General features: G+C 39.6%; 2 protein-coding genes across 4 annotated transcripts; both read left to right on the top strand.

The window, feature by feature from the left end:
- Window positions 1–30: 30 nt before the first annotated feature.
- On the top strand, window positions 31–6,178 carry rnf103 (ring finger protein 103). The gene is made up of 4 exons (XM_026940718.3): window positions 31–1,155; window positions 2,129–2,271; window positions 2,521–2,636; window positions 2,794–6,178. Exons 1-4 carry the CDS (start codon window positions 930–932, stop codon window positions 4,280–4,282), a joined length of 1,974 nt encoding a protein of 657 aa, XP_026796519.2. The 5' UTR covers window positions 31–929; the 3' UTR covers window positions 4,283–6,178.
- A 2,225-nt stretch (window positions 6,179–8,403) lies between these two features.
- Window positions 8,404–18,939, top strand: immt (inner membrane protein, mitochondrial (mitofilin)). Of its 3 annotated transcripts, none has more exons than XM_026940709.3 (14): window positions 8,404–8,616; window positions 9,747–9,820; window positions 10,069–10,261; window positions 10,387–10,558; window positions 11,357–11,488; window positions 11,776–11,889; window positions 13,318–13,451; window positions 13,814–13,917; window positions 14,318–14,453; window positions 14,817–14,946; window positions 15,450–15,670; window positions 15,872–16,003; window positions 17,087–17,216; window positions 17,841–18,939. In XM_026940709.3, exons 1-14 carry the CDS (start codon window positions 8,575–8,577, stop codon window positions 18,446–18,448), a joined length of 2,322 nt encoding a protein of 773 aa, XP_026796510.1. In that variant the 5' UTR covers window positions 8,404–8,574; the 3' UTR covers window positions 18,449–18,939. The 3 variants fall into 3 exon arrangements, with proteins under 3 accessions (XP_026796510.1, XP_026796511.1, XP_026796509.1); XM_026940708.3 differs by having other exon boundaries at window positions 8,407–8,616; window positions 15,447–15,670; XM_026940710.3 differs by lacking the exon at window positions 11,357–11,488 and having other exon boundaries at window positions 8,406–8,616; window positions 15,447–15,670.
- Window positions 18,940–19,587: the final 648 nt, after the last annotated feature.

Below are 19,587 nucleotides of genomic sequence, written 5' to 3'. Positions count from 1 at the left end.
GTAATACGCGTCAGTCTTACCACGCCCTTTTCACGGCCTCACCTTCATTCAATCTCAAATGCCTCCCTGTTCACTATATAGGCACACTAGGGGTGGTAGGAGTAGAAGGACATTTTACGCCCTACGTAGTGCTCTGTACGTGTAATTGGAAAGCGTTTGGGATTGAACCTTGGTGTCTTCAAACTTATATGGTTTCTTTTTCTAGCTTTCAGCTGTGGAGGCTGCACAACAATTCACGTTATATTTTAATATTTTCGTAAAACCCAACGAATAATTTGTCAGATAAGGTTAATAGTCAAAATGTACTGTTTTCGGAAATAACCGCCGTTTTCTCGGCTTTTGTTTTGAGTTGCTAAGGCGGAAGCGGAAGTGACTCCATGACGTTATTTTTGTTATGTATACCAGCTGATCAACAGCGCGAGCGTTGCAGCGAAGCCGCGACGCTGGAAATAATACAAAAAATAACCGGTCTATTTTTGTGTTGTTTTCCTGTTTCTTGCTTCTTTGTTCATTTGGTTTGATTCAGGATTAATTTAGCAGCCAGAAAAACCCTCTCCAGATGAGCAACTCGACCGCCAGTGTGCTGTGCAGGCTGGGCCACAACAAACTGGCCTGCTGCGCTGGCGTCAGGGGTAGCAGCAAATATTAACTATTACCAAATAAAACAAGTGGGTGGTGGAAGTAATGGACATTGTAACAGCTGTAAGAGCTTCCAGTGGTCTTCAGAGTATCAGTGACTTAAAAAACTAGACAGTCCTGTAGAGGTTGTTTGCTAGCACAGAACAGCTGAAGAAGGAAACTGTTTAAGTTGCTAGCAAGAGACATAACCGTCATATATCAGGCTACCTGTTGGTCTCCAATGTCAGACAGCGCAGTCATTAGCATAACATACATTTAGCTACCACAGAATCTCTTAGAACTTGAGTAAAATGTGGTTAAAACTATTCTTCTTGCTCCTTTACTTTTTGGTTTTGTTTGTCCTGGCTCGATTTTTCGAAGCCATTGTGTGGTATGAGACGGGAATCTTTGCCACCCAGCTGGTGGATCCTGTAACACTGAGCTTTAAAAAGCTGAAGACCATCCTAGAGGGGAGAGGACTGGGATACTCCGGCCTGGCCGAGAAGAGGGATGTCAGAGAGCTGGTTGAAAACTCTGGTAACTCGGTTTTACCCCTAAAGATAACGAGTAGTGATGGGAAAGTATGGACAGACCAGTCCCACTCTTCCCATTTTTAACAATACCAATACCCGATCGCTGAGTTTCTGGTCATACACAGTGCTGATCTGATACTGACATCCTCTGCAAGCTTCTGTTAGGAAATTATATGAAATGTGAAATCAGAGGCATAGTGGCCTCATCCTTCAAGACACCTAGGTGCCCTGTGTTTATGCTTGGATTGGATCAGAAATAAATGTAAAATTTGATCCAGTACTGATCCAACAGTGTAAGCCTTGATAGTAATACAAAATAAAATCTAGTACTTGCACAATGTGAAGTTGTTAGCAGATATGACGATGTACTGAGAATTATGATATTGGGGTGTATCATGGTGTATACTGAAAATGTTATTAAAGTAGAAGGCATTAAATGGCACACTACTGGAGCAACAGAGGTCTGCAGCAAATAAAAGTGCAGTCAGGGATTTTTATGTCTGAACACTTTTTGTAGTATGTGTCAAAACTTTCCTCAAAGCCTGGCAACTGTCAGTAAAATATAAACTCAAGAGAATACACTGCAGTTCCTGTCCCACTTCTGGGGCCCAAAAAAGGGTGCAGACCACCAACATCCAATCAATCTGGGCAAGGAGGCATCTATACTTGCTTGTCAATTGAAAAAGCTTGCCCCTTGGCCATCAGTATTGAGTTCTAGTCTAGGCAGTGTGCATGCAGATGTTTTGGGGGTGTGGATTTTTGAACACTGAAGGGCAGACCAGTATTTGTTTCAGTTTTGAATTTCAAATCAGCAATCTTCAGATAACACAAATGCTGACTTTGCATTTAAATTATATGATTAGGAAAAGTTTAAGAACACTGTTTTTTAAAATCAAAATATAAACCTACTAAAGTGAGATTAATGTTTATTCTTTTAATATGTCAGAGTAAGTGTAATCATATTTTTTGGTTTTCAGGAGACCTGATGCAAGGGGAGCTCTATTCAGCTTTAAAAAATGAAAAAGAAGAAGCAGGCTCAGAGTCCAGCACCAGTTTTAGTGGGGAGATGCACTTTTATGAGTTAGTGGAAGACACTAAGGATGGCATCTGGTTGGTCCAGGTAGATATTATCCTGCTTATAAGCATATTTTGCCTGATCTATTTCCATTATAGTCAACGCTCCCTTGATCTTTTGAGGTTTGAATGTGTTTAAATAGAAATAAATGTATGTTTATGAAAAAAAAAAAAACATTTAAAAACACAATGATCTGTAACACATGGCTTACAAATCAGGTGTGTATTCTCGATACATAGTGATAATGGGATTTTGTAAACTAGAAAAACAGAAAATTATTGTCTTTTTGTGTAGGTAATAGCCCAAGACAGAAATCCACTATTGAGCACAGCCAACTGGGGGAAAATGGTACAGAAAGTTTCTCGCTTTGGCATTCGCACTGGCACTTTCAACTGCTCAAGTGACTCCAGGTCAGGAACTGCACTGCAAATTCATACATTTGGAGTTTCTAACCAGTTGGTCATGTCTAAATTGTAATCATGCAGAAATTTATTTATTATCTTATTTGTTTTTCCATTTCACACTAATGTATGTTTTTTGTAATACCCTTTCCCCCCAAACTATCAGATATTGCCATAAACGTGGCTGGATGAAGTCCACTCTGATCATGTCAGTTCCCCAGACTTATGCCTCTAAAGGAAAGGTCATACTGAAAGAGTATAATGGTAGGCGCATTGAAACAGAACACATCTTCAAATGGATGACTGCACATGTTGCCTCCCGCATCAAGACCATCCGTTTCTCACAACAGTTAATGGATGACTGGTACCAGAGAGAAAAGCAGCCTGTGAAGATGTTCTTGTTTGCCAAACTTCTCCAGCCCCCTGCCTTCTTCTCAGCCCTCAGCATCAAATTCACAGGGCGTATAGAGTTCATCTTTGTTGATGTTCGCAACTGGGACAACGCCACTTGCTTGGAGGAGATTGGGGTGAAACAGATGCCCTCATATATTCTTAAAACACCGGAGGGTATCTACAGATATGGCAACAGCACTGGGGAATACATTTCCTTGCATGCCATGGACACATTCCTACGCTCTGTTCAACCAGAGGTCAATGATCTATTTGTTCTAAGCTTGGTCATGGTCAACCTGATGGCCTGGATGGACCTCTTCATAACGCAAGGAGCCACGATTAAGCGCTTTGTGGTTCTGATCAGTACACTAGGAACCTATAATTCTTTACTCATCATTTCTTGGCTCCCCATTCTTGGATTCCTTCAGCTACCATATTTGGATAACTTCTATGAGTACAGTCTTAAACTGCTGCGCTATGCAGACACCACCACTCTTGCCTCTTGGGTCAGGGCAGATTGGACTTTCTATTCTTCACACCCAGCACTTTTCCTGAGCACATACCTGGCCCATGGGCTCCTCATAGACTATTTTGAGAAGAAGAGGAGATGTGGCAATGAAGACCAAAATGCAAACAACCTGGAGTGGCTGTCCAGCCTTTGGGATTGGTACACCAGCTATTTGGTACATCCCATTGCTTCCTTTCAGAATGAGTCAGACTGGGATGATGATCCTAATTTCCTTTTAGAAAGGTTGGCCTTCCCCGACCTCTGGCTTCGCCCACTTGTTCCCATCGACTACATCAAAAATTTGCCCACTTGGAGGTTCAGGTGCACACAGTCAGAGGGGACCATCAGAATGGACCAAGATAATCCAACAAACAAGATGGGGCACCTGTCATTCGTGGAACCAGGTAGTGAGCAGCAAGAACAAGACTACAGCTCAGAGTGTGCTCATACCAATGAAAGGAGTTCAGCTGGGATGAGATCCCAAGAGTCCTGGTCTTCTGAAGAGGAACAGGACACCGATTGGTCCCAGTGGCCCTGTGGCATGCTTCATTGCACAGAATGTGTTGTTTGTTTGGAGAACTTTGAAACGGAATGCCTTGTCATGGGACTGCCATGTGGCCATGTGTTTCACCAGCAGTGCATCGTGGTCTGGTTGGCAGGTGGGCAGCACTGCTGTCCAGTGTGTCGGTGGCCATCCTACAAGAAGAGACCAGCCAGACAACCCTATGCAGATTTTCCACCTGAACCAGAATAGCATATTCCATTCAATGAAAACCTGATTCCCATACATAACTTATGAATACTTGATGTGCCCATTGTTAGTCTGTAGGCCTGTAGATCCATGTTATTGAGTCCTGTTTTTATTTTAGGTGGTATTATCCTGCATACACATTAGTGTATTATGGCATTTTTTGGACACCTTAAGCCTAGGCATGGTCTAAATATTAATTAGAAATGATGAACTAACCTTTTTAGTCCTTGACTAATGCTTAATCTGTACCAAAAACTGGTCTACTGGGTACCTAAATCTAGCTAACATGATTTAAATATATACTTACGTGTGAAAAGTACATTTTTATAATTGGCAAAATGATGCACTTTTGTTTGTAACAAAGAAGGTAATGGCACAACTGTTGAAAAGACAGTTTTCTTTCTTAGCTCTTATGAAGTTTAGTGATGAGATGAAAGTAAAAATCCCCATCAGAGTTCCATGTATATGTTCAGTGTGCATTCAGTTTATAAATGTAATGGATTACAATGTAACATTAAGTTTCAGACCTTGTGTAATACATTACACAAATCAAACAGCCCTAGGCATCTCAGCTGATTATTAGTAATTTCATCCTTAGACCTTTCTCAGGTGGACAGTTCTGACCAGGATCTAACATAGTGGAGTTTTGTTGGGGGTTCTACTAGAGTAAGGGTGTTGGTGATTGTTTAGTTAGTTGCTGATTGTTATTGAGTAGTAGTCTGTGAGAGGATATGGATTAAAGCAAGTAAAAATCCTACTGTCCCATCAAGCAAAGCTGGCATAGTGTTGAAAACAGATAATACTAAATTTGGCATTGCCTTGCAACAATTAAATCACCACACTTATGTTCTTTGATACCAATGCTTTCATATCCAGGTAAATTTAAACAAGGAGCAAGACATGAGAGACCTTAATGGTGACATTAATATGGGGTGTCCCAGAGTCACATGCCAAAGCACATTATATAGTGGCAAACTCAGTACACAAGTACCCAAGTTGTTTTATGTCTCAAAGGGAAAAAATGCCTGCAGATATGTAGGTCATAGTTCAGTTTTATCTGCACTTAACGGTTCATTTAGAGGGGGTTACATTTAGACTATGGGCACATCAAAGTCAGATTGACTCTTCATTCATATACCTAAAATTGAAGTCTGCTCAAAATAGGTTCTGAAAACAAAACACAATAAATGTGACATTACATACAACTGTGTAGTAAAATCCATTTAAATTCTACTGACCCATTTTACTGTCATTTTGATTTTGCCCACCCCAGGTTCCTTCCCCAAAATATGACCCTTCTCCATGGCCCACTGGCCATGTTAAAGGTTAGCTTACTTATATCAAGCTGATATTACATAATCAAGCATTTCAGAGATGGAAGGAAGTCTTGACCTTAACCAGCAACTCTGCTTTTGAAATTTGTAAGATTACTGCATAATGTCAATGAAGCTTGACAATCTATTCATGCAGATTGAAAGATTTAGGCAATAAAATCTGGTCATTTTAGTAAATCCTTAATGTAGCTTTTCAGAGACAGGGTGAGGGGAACTGTCTGTAATTTTATATCCGTCATCATAAACCTCTAGACATATCGACCTTATATTTAATACAAACAGAAGAAGAAAACAGATTAGACTTGAAAAACCTGCTTGCATTCAAGGTAAAATGGCTGACTTTGACCTACCTGCTAGATTCCACTTACTCCATCCCTAATTAAATCTTTTTTTCAGTGAAGCATGGAACTTGGTTTTTCCCAGGCCAGAATATATGCATTGTAATACCATTATTAATGACCTTACCCCACTGACTTACTCCAGCTGTTTGTGTGAATTTGAAACAGAAATTGGAGCTTTGGTTTATTGTGCTTTTCAATCCATTAAAGTTGACTCTCACAGTTTACTTGAAATCTGTTTTTGAAGACATAAATAATCATAAAGTTTGTTATACATTATATGCTTCTATGTTGCAGTTAAACAGAAAGAAATTCTGTACTTAGGGAAGAAACCAAATATTCTGAGATCGTGATCTATTTTAACTATGTTAAGGTGTGTGACATCAATATAGATAAGTTACATTCTCAAGGTATTCAAGAAGCTAAAGCCCAGAAACTAATCTTATGAAAAAATGTACAAATTCAAGCAAGTGAGAGCAATGTGGTTGAATTCAGTTCAATTTCCTTCAAACTGACTGTTTGAAGTATGTTCCTGGGATAGGCTCCACTGCGACTTTGATCAGGATCGAGCAGTTATTGAAGATGAATAAGTTAGAAACCAATTGTTAGAAATTTGCAAATGTGTGATCATGTTAAAAATTCTGCAACTAAAAGGCCAGTTTAACATCCAGTTATATTCACAACTTAATAGTGGACCTCCTTTTAATACAGGCAATCTCTTTAGCTGAATAATTGATTAACTGAATTTAAAATACCCAGCATCGTTATCCCAAATAACAATATTTACCAAAATAGTCATACAACAGCCTTTTTGGTACAGGATGTAAAAAAGGGAAAGTAACATCAACTAACAGTGACATTTTGTTTTATACTAACCACCTATTATTGCTCATTAACGCTTTCATTACATTTTGTTAGTTCAAGGTCAACATTATTTTTAATGCTGGATTACAGTGTAATAAATTAAAAAGGCTACACATTTTTTCAGCATTTCAGCTAAAATAATATCAGTACATTGGATCAAAATGATCAGTATGAAAACGTTAGGTCAACACCATTTGCTATCTTTTCTCCCATTTTTCCCATCCTGACGTCAAAGAATGTTTTTCTATTAACAGGCAAGAAGACCTCCAGTAGACCACCTGTCACTGGGTGCATGCATTGTAATGTATGAGAATTATCAGCAACCTTCAGTTCACATATAAATTTGCTAATTTGGGCTGTATGGTTTTATTTGATTAATTAACATACACTGTATTGCCAAAAGTATGTGGACACCTGACAACCACAGCCATACGTGAGCCTTCCCCAAACTGTTACCACAAAGTTAGAAGAATTGTCTAGAATGTCGTTATTCTAGACATTAAGATTTCCCTTCACTGGAAATAAGGAGCCCAACCTTTTTCCAGAATGACAATGTCCCTGTGCAAAAAAAATGAAGTCCATAATTGGTTCCATGTTTGGCCGTGGTTGGAGTGGAAGCGCTCAAGTGGCCTGCACAGAGCCGTGACCTCAAACCCACTGAATGCTGACTACATTCCAGGTCTCCTCTCCCAACATCAGTGCCTCACCTCACTAATGCTCTTGTGGCTGAATGGCAAATCCTCACAGCCACACTCCAAAATCTAGTGGAAAGCCTTCCCAGAAGAGTGGAGGTTATAACAACAAAGGGGGGCTAAATCTGGAATGGTCAGCTGTCCACAAACCTTTGGCCATATTATGTATCTTAAAAGGAGTGGATTCTCTTGTTTTCTCCCAAAAACGTACTCACTGTTCACTTTATTAGGAACATCTGTACACTTGCACATTCATGCAGTTATCTAATCAGCCAATTATTTGACAGCAGCGCAATGTATAAAATCATGCAGATACAGGTCAAGAGTTTCAGTTACTGTTCACATTAAACGTCAAAATGAAGTAAAAGTGTGGTCTCTGTGACTTTGATTTGACTTTGACTCAAACCAGATGGGCTGGTTTGAGTATTTAATAAACTGCTGATCTCCTGGGACTTTCACACACAACAATCTCTAGAGTTTACACAGAATGGTGCGAAAAACAAAACAAAAAAACATCGTGTGAGAGGAGGGTCTGCAGGCTGAAACACCTTGTTGATGAGAGAGATCAGAGAAGAATGACCAGACTAGTTCGAGCTGACAGGAAGTCTATAGTTACTCAAATAAGCACTCTTTACAACCGTGTTGAGCAGAAAAGCATCTCGTGCACAGCACATCAACACTTGAGGTCTTGATTGGCTGATTAGATAACTGCATGAATGTACAGGTGTTCCTAATAAAGTGGACGGTGAGTGTAGACTCCTTGACTAGGAAAAAATTGTTACTCAAGATGAATAAATAACTGAAATTAATAATACTTTATTCTTTTGGCACGCCAGAGACATACAAATCCAGACTGTCATATTTTCCTCAGTGACGTGTCTCCGTGACAGTCTTCGCCGCCGTTAGTGCGCATGCGCAGGATGTCCGTCACTCGGCGGAACGGGCGTAATCTACAGTGCGTGTGGGGTGAAATTGCTACCGAGGTGTGAGCACTTTTATAATGTTTTGCTGAGCTGAGTCGTCAATCTATTTCTTGAAACCAAGACGCAAAAGGAGGAACAGCTACAATGCTGCGTGTGTGTTGGAAAGGTGCAAACACAGCGGCGCGGGTGAGTTTTCCGTACAGCCCCTGGTTAGCCGGATAGCTAGCTAGCTTTGCTAGTTTGGACGAGAACGGTCATTCAGTGACCCGCAGAAACAGGCCTGCGCCTGTGCTCTAAATGTCCTTGAGCGTATGTTCATTTTGTGCGTCCAGATTGTGTTCCTTCGGGTTAAACATCATACATACACTATCTCTGAATTACCAGAATGTGTTATTTATTAGCTGAAGATGTAGCTGCCAGCCGGTACATTTATGCAGTGAAACGCAGGTTTACGTAAACAGCGTAAGCTGAAGTACGGAGGCGGGGCTTCTTAAGTTGAGTGACGGGTAGCCGAACGAATAAAATTAAAGATTTTCAGGCGCGGTACAAAAATCCAGCCAATTGAAAACTCGTATTCTACACGGACGTAAATGTGGGCGGCCAGTATGTGATTCAGGTTTTCTGCCATCCATTCATGTAAATCGGTATTCAAAGGGCTGCTGGTGAAGAAGTCTATTTGAAAGTATTTATTTTTCTGGCAAGACCCACTGGTATCTAAATGAGTTGGAATAGATTGGTAAGGTATGTGTGTGTGCATATATATATGCAGAATTTAACTGCCTTTATGTGTTCATTAAAAGTTTGAGGACGTGACCTTGCAAGTTTTTTTCCCTTGTTTGAGAATAGTGAATAGTTTGGTGTCTCTGTAAATGATCCTGAAATGAATCAAATAATCCAGGAGTTTGGAGCTTTTTATTTTTTTGGAGGATGAAATCACAAAAGCTAGGCATTTCAGTGAGGATGATTTCAGACAGTAGACACCTGACATAAGACTGGATTTCATTCATATTTAATGAATTAACTGTTTTTTTTGTTTTGTTTTGTTTTTGTCACAACATCTGAGTGCTCAGTTAAAAAAAAGTGGTTTGTTGTAGGCACTTAGACTACTGATACTGCCAAGGCCAATATTATTATTACAATATTATAGATTTTGATAATATATTGTCAAATATTCTCAAAATCAATAAATCATGAATTGGAGCATTTAGTAAACATGCATATGAAGGGTTAAATTTTCATTATCAAAAAGAAATAATCCAAGTAATGCGTTATAGCTACTCACACTCATATGTGGTTTCTTTCTTTTCGGTCCTCAGAAATGCCTGTGTGAAAACGTGGCGGTCCATCCCCGGCAACACTGCCGTCGTTACACCTCAGCTGGAAACTCTGGGTAAAAAAAAAATATACGAATAAAAACATATTTATTTTCAAAAGCAACTGGACATCATGTTCAAGTAGAACACTTCTAATTGGGCTTCTTATTTACAGATAATAAACATTTAGCTGTGATAAGATGGATTTCACTGCTCAACAATATTTAGACTGCAGAATGCAATTAATGCAAATATGTGTTACATGCAGTCACAGTTTTATTTTCTATTTATTTATTTATTTATTTTAAATATTTGTGTACTTCAGGTCTGCCGCAGGTAAGATTGTGGCTGCCAGTCTTCTGACGGTCGGCGGAGGCCTGGGTGGAACAATCCTCTATGCCAAATGGGACCCCAAATTCAGAACGAATATTGAAAAGAGTGTACCCTATTCTGATAAACTGTTTGAGCTGGTGCTTGGTCCCCCTCCACCACCACTTGTCCCTTTGCCGAAGAAACCGGTAAGAGCCAAACCTACAGAAGCAGCATACTTTGTCTATCTCCTAGACCTTGTCCTTATCTGTTAACATTTTATACATAAGGTAGAGTCTCGGAAGATCATGGTTAAATTTTGTGTGTATGTTAGGCAAAGGTTGAACCACTGCAGATATCGTCAGTGTCTGAAACTTCAAAAGACTCAAAACAGCCAAAAGCAAAAGGCAAAGCTAAAGAAAAGCAGCCTGAGTCAGCGCCTGTGGAAGCCACCCCTGCTCCTGCTGTAGAGGAGACTTCAGCACAGTCGTCACAGACCCTGGAGGGTGAGTGTTTTTGAGAGTGTATACAGCAGTGTGTGAGAGAAGGGATCTGTAGAATTCAGCAATCACTAGATAACTTCCTGTCTGATTAGTTTGGCAATGCCCAAACCGGACAAAGACAAAGTGTAACACATCATTTACATTCATTTCATCTGCTCTCTTGTAATGTTGATGTTTATTTAATCAGTTTTATCAAATTTAAAATTTATTGGTTACAGTTTAGGTCAGTTTAGGTTTCATTTACATTCTGTTTTCTGTACGTTGTATATGTTATTCGACCTTGCATCTTTACACAAATGAGATAAGACATACTATTTTTGTCTGGAGTCTGAGAACACAGTGTATAGGAAGGAGTACCTGGTCCACTTGAGGGATATGCTGTCTAATTTCTGTGCATTTCATTGCTTGTGTTTACTGGGGTACAGGAACTTTCTATCAAATTTCTCTTACTTTATCAACTGTACTTCTGTATTTATATCTAATACTACATGCTTGAGTATCAATCAGTAACAAAGATTAAGGACTGTTTAAATCCTGAAGCACCTCGTGCTTTTGGACTGTGAAACTGATTTACTCCTCAAAGAAGTTATTATTGTGACGGTTTTTCTGTTATTAGCTTGTTGGAACAGGGTCTGTTCTTAAGGAACCAAATTGCCAAAATGCAGACAGCTCTGATTTAATTTATACTCCCACATACCCACAAGTACACGCACAGTTATCAGCTTGTGACTCAGCAGTTTCCATCATCATTCCCATGGCACTTTTATGGCCATCCTTATGCGAGTTCTGCTGTTGTTGCAGAGGCCTCAGCTGAGGCGGCCCATATCATTTCAGCCATCAGCGAGGTGCAGTCTGTTCCCGCCCCGGGCACCAGCCATGAGCCAGCTGCTGTGCCCCCTGCATCGACTCCCTCTCCGACCAAGGCTGGGGCAGGTTAGAGCGTGCCATCGATGCCTGCCATCTCCACATCGTTTGCGTTGCTGTCTCTTCACTCTTTACTCACTGTTCACTACTAACCCACAGTCGCATTTTTTTTTTTCTTTGCATGCGTACTTCTAAAAAAAACTCACAGACTCAGTATTACTAATTCTCTTAAGGCCTGAAATCTTCTTGGGCCTGTTTAGCTGCATTTTAACTTATTGGGTGTTGTATGTCTTAGTGAAAGAATGGATGTACAGCGTAAGATAAAGAATGTGTGTGTGATCTACATGTGTTTTTAGCTGAAGAATGTCACGAGTGTGCTCACCACGAACCGGCAATGAAAGAGCGGCCCATGGAGGAAGTGGCTGCCCGCTTGGCTCAGCAGGACCAGGCTGAACAGGAGACTCTGGCAGGTAGGTGCACGTCTCCGGCATACACACTTGCATAAGCACACCTCTTTCACACCCTATACGTAATGCTTATTATATAAGAATAAATAAAATGGAGTTAATTGTGCCTAATATAATAGGGCTTTTAGACCTTTCTTGGCTGGTGAGCCTATTTGAAGGACCCAAAATTCTCATTAATTTCAAATCAAAATCATTGCTAATATTTGAGTATAAAAAAACAATTAGGTGCACATAAAATTTAAAGAGGCGATGATAGCATGTGGATTCTTTATATTTAAACATTTAACAGTGCTTTTTTGAAGCTTAGCAAAGTCAGGACAAGTAGTTGAATGCGAGCATCTCATCTCTGCTGTTATATCCAGCCTAGATCACTACTTTTGACTGGATGCACATTAGAGCACTGATCCCTGAGAACCATAAATAAATACTAGCAATTGGTACCAAAAATATAATTATTCAGTTAATCAGATTCACATATTTATTGCATTTCACATAATATTTTCATGAACGTAAAGCCCATTTTGCACCAAAACCGTCACGACCCATGCGTGTCAGAGCGTGGACCATTCATTTCTGTGCTTACTAGCAAATATAATGTGCAAATATCTGTAAATATTACAAGCATGCATTACCACTGTAATGCAAAGTTCATTAATCCACTGAGAGAAGGCTTTTGCTTTTGTCATACTGAATTTAGTCAGCACAGTGCGCTTTAAGTAGCGCCACATGACATAGGCAGTAAAGCAGTCTGAAATAGCTTACAGCAGGTGCACAGAGCACTCATGTGAAAGATGCTGGAGGGAGTATGTACCCAAAAAGGGCCCTAATATCACACTTTAGAAAGAGCTGCTTTAAACATCTGGAGCGAGGTCACAAATTATGTCACCAATTTGGATACAGATAATACCACATAATAATATCATAGCACAAAGCTACTTGATTAGTCCCATATACCTATATTATAGCTCTATTTGTTAATATGGATAATATGGACACACACAATAAATCCCATATATCAGATGAAGCAATTTTGTATATCTTTGTATATGAATACTACATGCTGCACATGAGGTCTCTCGCTTCCAAGCTTGTTGCATCTTCTGTCATAATCCTATGACTGAAATTTTGTTGGTGAAGAGGTATTTATGCTACGCTTTAGTAATAGCCGTTTGTGCTGTTATGGTTTAGATCATGAGATAAACTAAAATTTCATGATATGTCCCATATTACATGAATTCACCCAATATTGATTGGGATGCATTTCATGTATTATTAAAGTTTTTTTAATGCATCTAATTAAACAATATTCATTAAGATAGCCACCACCCTTTGCTTGGCAGCGTTAGTTCTGAGAAATCAGTTCTGATCTTATAGTCTAGTCATCAAGTAGGATAATGGTGGTTAATTGTAGTGGTGTCTCTGTGTGTACAGCTTTATCAGCTGGACTGGAGGAGGCCCTGGGAGCCTCTGCCAAGCTTACCCTACACGCCATCGGAGCCCAGGAGGCAGCGCTCCTCGCCATCAACACACACACACACAGACTCCGAGAGGCCATGGACTCAGATGTGAGCACTCATTCTGTCTCTCCCACTGTCTCTCCCACTGTCTCTCTTACTCTTGAATTCTTTTGAACATGTATTTTCTTTACTGTTAATATCTTAACCTGCAATATTGGACCATTTTTGTTTTTGATAATGACAGAATATCTGTTAAACCTAAACCTTTTTATTTAGTTTGTTAAAAACTTTAGTTTTGCATGTTAGACATGCATTGTTTACAGCAGACCTGCGAAGTGTGAATCTTCATGCATTTTGTGTAGAAGAGCCAGTCAAGTTGTGTATCTGGAAAGACTGACAAATGTGTAGATGTTTTATACTCTCCGGTATTGACTGACTTACTCTGTAACAGTCTGTATTTGCATTGCCAGGATTCTCCAGATAAGAAGTCAGCTCAGTGGAGAGATCTGGAGGATGCACTCAGTCAGCGCACACACGCTGTGGACCAGGCTGGACAGGCTCTTCTCCAAGCCAAGTACTGCCAAATGCTAGAGGACCCTGAATTGAAGGGATACTTTATTTAAATTGCTAATAGCAAATTAAATCTAATATGGGCCCATTAAGCCCAGTTAGCTTAATGGTTAGTCACATTAGTGTTTATTTTGAACTCATATTACTGCAGAATCCTATATTGTATCAGGCACAAGCACTGATCATTTAAAGTGCATGGATTTGTAGAATTGGCAATGAACTTGTTTAGCATATGATGCATTAATGAATATATAGCTGTTTCTGCAACTCCTCAGTAGGGATTAGCACAATGCATCACTATTCCTTGTTACCATAACAGTGAAGTAATCAGGCCTATTTAAAATCAGGCCTATTTATTTAATGACTTCTGTACATTTATGCCCATTTCGTGTGCTTGTAATTAGAGAACAGCTTGAGAAGCTCAGAGGTGTGATCAACAGCGCTAAGGAAACGAAGATTGATGCCTCCAGACCCCAAATTCTGGCTGCAGAGGAAAATCTGCACAGTATGATTGTGGATCTGGACAAAGTTGTAACCAAAGTATGTGTTGTTATCTGACTCACTATTGTAAAAGCTTTTTTTCCTATTAAGTTACAATCAGATAAATTGAAACAGCCATTTATCCAGTTTAGCAGAGATTCACACACATACACTTTGTTTTGTCGTGTATTGTTTGGAATAATTGTATAATTTAAGGTGAGATTCTATGAAAGACTATACTAATGTAACATTATTCAGTAGAACTAAATGGGTCTAATTTTTAACATTATAAACTTTAATTATAATGGCAGCATTTTGACTAGGTGACACTTTATCCTAGTTTACTGGTCTTTTAGTGTTTTAAAGGTAGTGTGTAGTGTAAGCTCTACCTGCTCATTAATCTCCATCTCCAACTCTGTCCAGGTACAGTCAGCTCAGTCCGAGGCAAAGATTGTGTCTCAGTACGGTGAGCTAGTGAAGGAGGCCAAGGCTCAGTTCCAGAGAGAGCTCAGCAACATCACGCCTGAAGTCCAGGCCAACTGGAAGGGTCTCAGTAAGCAGCCATACCCTTAATTTTATACAGTTAATAAGTTTTAAAGTCCAGATTAAGATTAAAGTGGGCAGAATTTCTGGTGGAAAATTGTGGAACATGGATTGAATGCCTGTGGTTCACACATTGCATAGACATAAGTTTGTTGTTGAAGTGAACTGAAAATACCAAACTCTCACAAAAGCGTTGTGGTAGTTCTTCCAGTTTGTCCCTGTCACAACTTAGTTTTTTATTTGTCTACTTCCTGTTTTTTCTGTTTTGTGCTCTGCATGTTTGTGTTGTGTGATAGTCTGTGCAGATTGTACAATATCTTTTTTTCATCTTCTTAACATTTATCTATAAACAGTTGACAGTCAGACTTGAATCCATTGGCCAAAAATTTCTAACATTTCTTACCGTTTCCTAACGGTATATTAGCTGCTAAAAGGAACCTGGAGTTCCGTTTATGTAATTATCAGGAGTAATTCTGTATTGTCTCCTTCATATGTTCCTCCCACTCAAAGCAGGGAAGCTGAGTGCTGATGATCTGAATTCACTGATTGCCCACGCTCACCGGCGTATCGACCAGCTAAACCGTGAACTGGCTGAGCAGAGAGTGCGTGAGCAGATCCGCATCGAAACAGCACTGGACCAGCAGAAGCATGAGCACCAGAAATCTGTGGAGCAGGCTGTGGCCACTGCACTGGAGCACCACCGTGAGGAGAAGAGACTCGAGCAGGAGAAGAAAGTAAGTGCTTAAGACCAATGGATACTGTTTAAATTAATTCTGGGTAAATACAAATATTCATCCTCCTTTATACATTAGGAAAGGCTTGCAGTTGCATTGATTATGTAGCTTAGAAATGACTAAGTTGATTAGAGGTCACTTTATAATTTAGACTTTATTGTAGCGTGATGATTTAACGGTTTCTTGGCATGTGTGTCACAGGTGCAGGAAGTGCGGGAGGTGATGGAGGCAGAGATGAGAACTCAGCTGCGCAGGCAGGCAGCCGCACACACAGACCACCTGCGCGATGTGCTTAAAGTGCAGGAACAGGAGCTGCGGGAGGAGGCTCAGGAGGTGAGAGTCTCTCTCACACACACATGCACACACACATGTGCACACACACACACACACACATCACTTGGTGAAGTATACAGTAATGTATCTGCTAATTGTGAAGGCATGATTATCTGCTGAGCTTAAACGATTTCGAGGTCATGAAAAATGCTTTGTAAGAATCTTTAAATGTTCAGACACACCTCTGTGGGTCTCAACAAGTAATTGTATTTTAATCATGATCGCAATTTTTCTGTTTGTTTTTTAAACACTTTTTTTAATTAATAAATTATGAACAACCCTAATAAGCCTTATCATAGCTAATGTTAGATTTTGGGTTGTACTGACTCTGGTGCATCAAATTATAAGTTCCTGATGTACTATATCAGGAACTAAGTTTCATTTGCCAGACCGGTCACAGCACATTTTCCTCTGTATTCTTCCCAGTCATGGTGTGAGTGCAGGCTGAGGCAATCTCATCAAGCTACACAGGCAAACCTAGTGATCACTAGATAAATTGGGCTGTAGTAGGTGTGATTACATACTGTGGTGGCATATTTATTTAATTTGAGTCTAATTCTGTTTATATTTAACCTTTAAAAGCTATGCTCACTTAAAATGACAATTATTATTAAAAATAACATTTAAGGTATTTTATATATATTTATTCATGTTAAAATATCAATTTATCATGCAGCCTTGCACTCTTGTTTTATATGAAGCTTTCAGACTTACAGAGGTAGTAAAGACGGAATCAACTACTATTGTGCTACTATTAAGCTTTACTGGTAGATGCTAAACAGTATTTTGCTGCCTTATACCTGTACTTGTGAAATGACAATAAAGCTCTATCGCTCTCTCTCTCTCTCGCTCTCTCTCTCGCTCTCTCTCTCGCTCTCTCTCTCGCTCGCTCCCTGATACATTATATACATTATTTTTGGGAGATGAGAATAAATCTGTATCATACTTAGCAAAAATGGAAGTAGTCGATCTTTTCTTTAACAACACTTGAGGACTCACAGATTTCATCAAAAGGAGAAATAGAGATGGAAAAAAATGTGTATTACACTACTGTTATTGGTCTAAACCTGCATTCTTGTGCAGACTCAGAACAGTAAGCTGATGGAGCAGGAGATGCACTACCGCCGTTTGTCCCAGGAGCAGCTAGACTCCTTCACCCTGGACATGAACTCTGCCTACGCCAGGCTCAAGGGCATAGAGGAGGCCATTGACAGTGAGTCTTGCATTGCAGTTCTTATTCGTGCTGGTTTTTAAATTAAGGCTCTCTCCCAGCCATAGAGAGCTTGTCATTACTGGCCTCCTAGAATAAAACTTACTGATCTGTTTGACTCAAGATGGCCTATTGTAAATAGAACTAATTCTAAATATTAATTATTACATTATAAGTAAATAATAAATATATTATAAAATATATATTAGATTATGTGCTTATATTACAGAGATTGTGTATGTTCAGGTCATCTGAACCTGAGAGCAACACAAGGAATTTATTTATTTATTTATTTATTTATTTATTTATTTAAAATGATTTGTAAAAAAAATATAAAAATATTTTTATATAAAAAAAGGGTGATTTTTAGTTGATACCACTTGCCCTCACTGGTATATTGTTGTAACTGTAATGCTGTCATAAAAAAGTTGTATAGATCAATCTGACCATTCAGTTCTAACTAGTGAACAGCAAGTGTTAAATCATTTGTCATTCTATCTATATACACATCTACAGTGGGATGAAATGTGGCTATATACAACACAAAAGACAATAACTGTACACAATTACATATTACATAATTACATAAATGCCTAGTAGACGATCACATCTGCCGTTCCTCTACAGGTCATGTAATTGCCGAGGAGGAAGCACGTAAAGCTCACCAGCTGTGGTTATCTGTGGAGGCTCTAAACTATGCAATGAAGACTGCAGTGGCAGATTCACCCTCTGAGCCTCTAGAGGGCGCTGTGCTCGCCATCAAAGAGAGCTGCGCACAGGATGAGTTCACCCAGGCCTTGACTTCAGCCCTGCCCGAGGAGTCAATAAAGCGTGGCGTCTACAGTGAGGCCTCACTGCGTGCCCGCTTTTATGAAATCCGTCGGATTATCCGACGCGTGGCGCTAATCGACGAGACACGTAACAGTCTGTACCAGTACTTCCTGTCCTACTTGCAATCCATCCTGCTTTTTGAGAAGGAACAAGAGGTGCCACCAAGCAAGCTGGTGCCAGAAAACCTCGACCCTTTCAAGCTACTCGCCTATGCCACCTACAGTGTGGAGCGTGGTGACCTTGAGCTAGCCGCTAAGTTTGTTAACCAGCTGCGTGGCGAGGCACGACGTGTGGCTCAGGACTGGCTCAGAGAAGCCCGGCTCACTCTGGAGACCAAACAGGTGGTCAGTTTGCTGTCAGCGTACGCCAATGCCGTAGGCTTAGGCACCACACAGGCGCCTTAAATCGCACACATCGGAAAAAAGTTAAGAGTTAATAAATAATGAGGACTGCTGCCCATCTGCTGCTAACAGCAACCTGCCCTCTGATTAATTTATACACTAGCCCAGGTTGGGTTTGTGTTATTTGTTTTTTTGTTTTGTTTTTTTTTTTAAATTGTTGAAAGCACTTTTGCAAGAAAGCTTTATCCTGAAATAATGGCCTGTCACCTAATGTCTGTATTCATAATATCTCTAGGTACAGATCTCTTAAGGGCACTGCATAGCACCCTACACTGTTTATATTTTTGAGTGTGTGTAGCAGACAGATGGCTCTTCAGGTCAATACAAGGCTGAACCTTGTTTGTTCACCTGCTGGAGATTCAAAGCTTCAGGTTCAGTATCCTGATTATTATGGTTATTAGTCAGGGGTTTGGAAATGGTCAGATCTGTTTTTGTCATGCTATGGTTATGATTCTGCCCCTCAGTACTGGATGTTAATAAATCAAGGATGTTGATGTCTGTTTCATTGCTTCCTTTCATATCATGTTTGCTAAGGAGTCTAGATAGTAATTCACTTGGGTATTATGGTGAACTTTAAATGATAACATTACTTAGTAAAAACAGTGAATATTGCTTGTATTTTTTTTTAATCATTTCACCTTAATGGTTTTAATCATGTACAATAAAGCACATCACTACTTGAGCTGGATTACTTATACCTGTGGATGTACTGAAATGAAACTGATTACCCTCATCTGATAAATCTGCACTGTCAAGTCCACAAAGTAGTAGGGGTATTTCTTTCCAGAGGGAAAAAAAAATATTTTGTAGTTTGTCTAACTCATAGCTCCCTCAGTAAGTGTCCTGTCTGAATTGACCTCAGTGTCATGTAATAACTACATTACAACCAGTAAAACAGACAAGGCCAGGCACCTGGTTATTGATCATACCTGTCACTTATGTTACTAAAGTACATAAGGGCCATGATGTGTGAAACTGGCCTTTTGTGGGAATTTGGGAAAAAGATATGTAATTTAATTGTCCAAATTATATAACCCAACTTAATCACCTCAGATAAAACTATGTATTCAAATAGTGCTTGACTTTAGCGGTCTTTCATTAGAACGCCTAGGTCTCTCACCATAAATCCAGCTACAAATTAA

Source organism: Pangasianodon hypophthalmus, chromosome 7 (genome assembly GCF_027358585.1).
Source record: "Pangasianodon hypophthalmus isolate fPanHyp1 chromosome 7, fPanHyp1.pri, whole genome shotgun sequence".
In the NCBI taxonomy this organism is placed as follows: domain Eukaryota; kingdom Metazoa; phylum Chordata; class Actinopteri; order Siluriformes; family Pangasiidae; genus Pangasianodon; species Pangasianodon hypophthalmus.
This window is presented reverse-complemented; position numbering and strand designations above follow the sequence as displayed.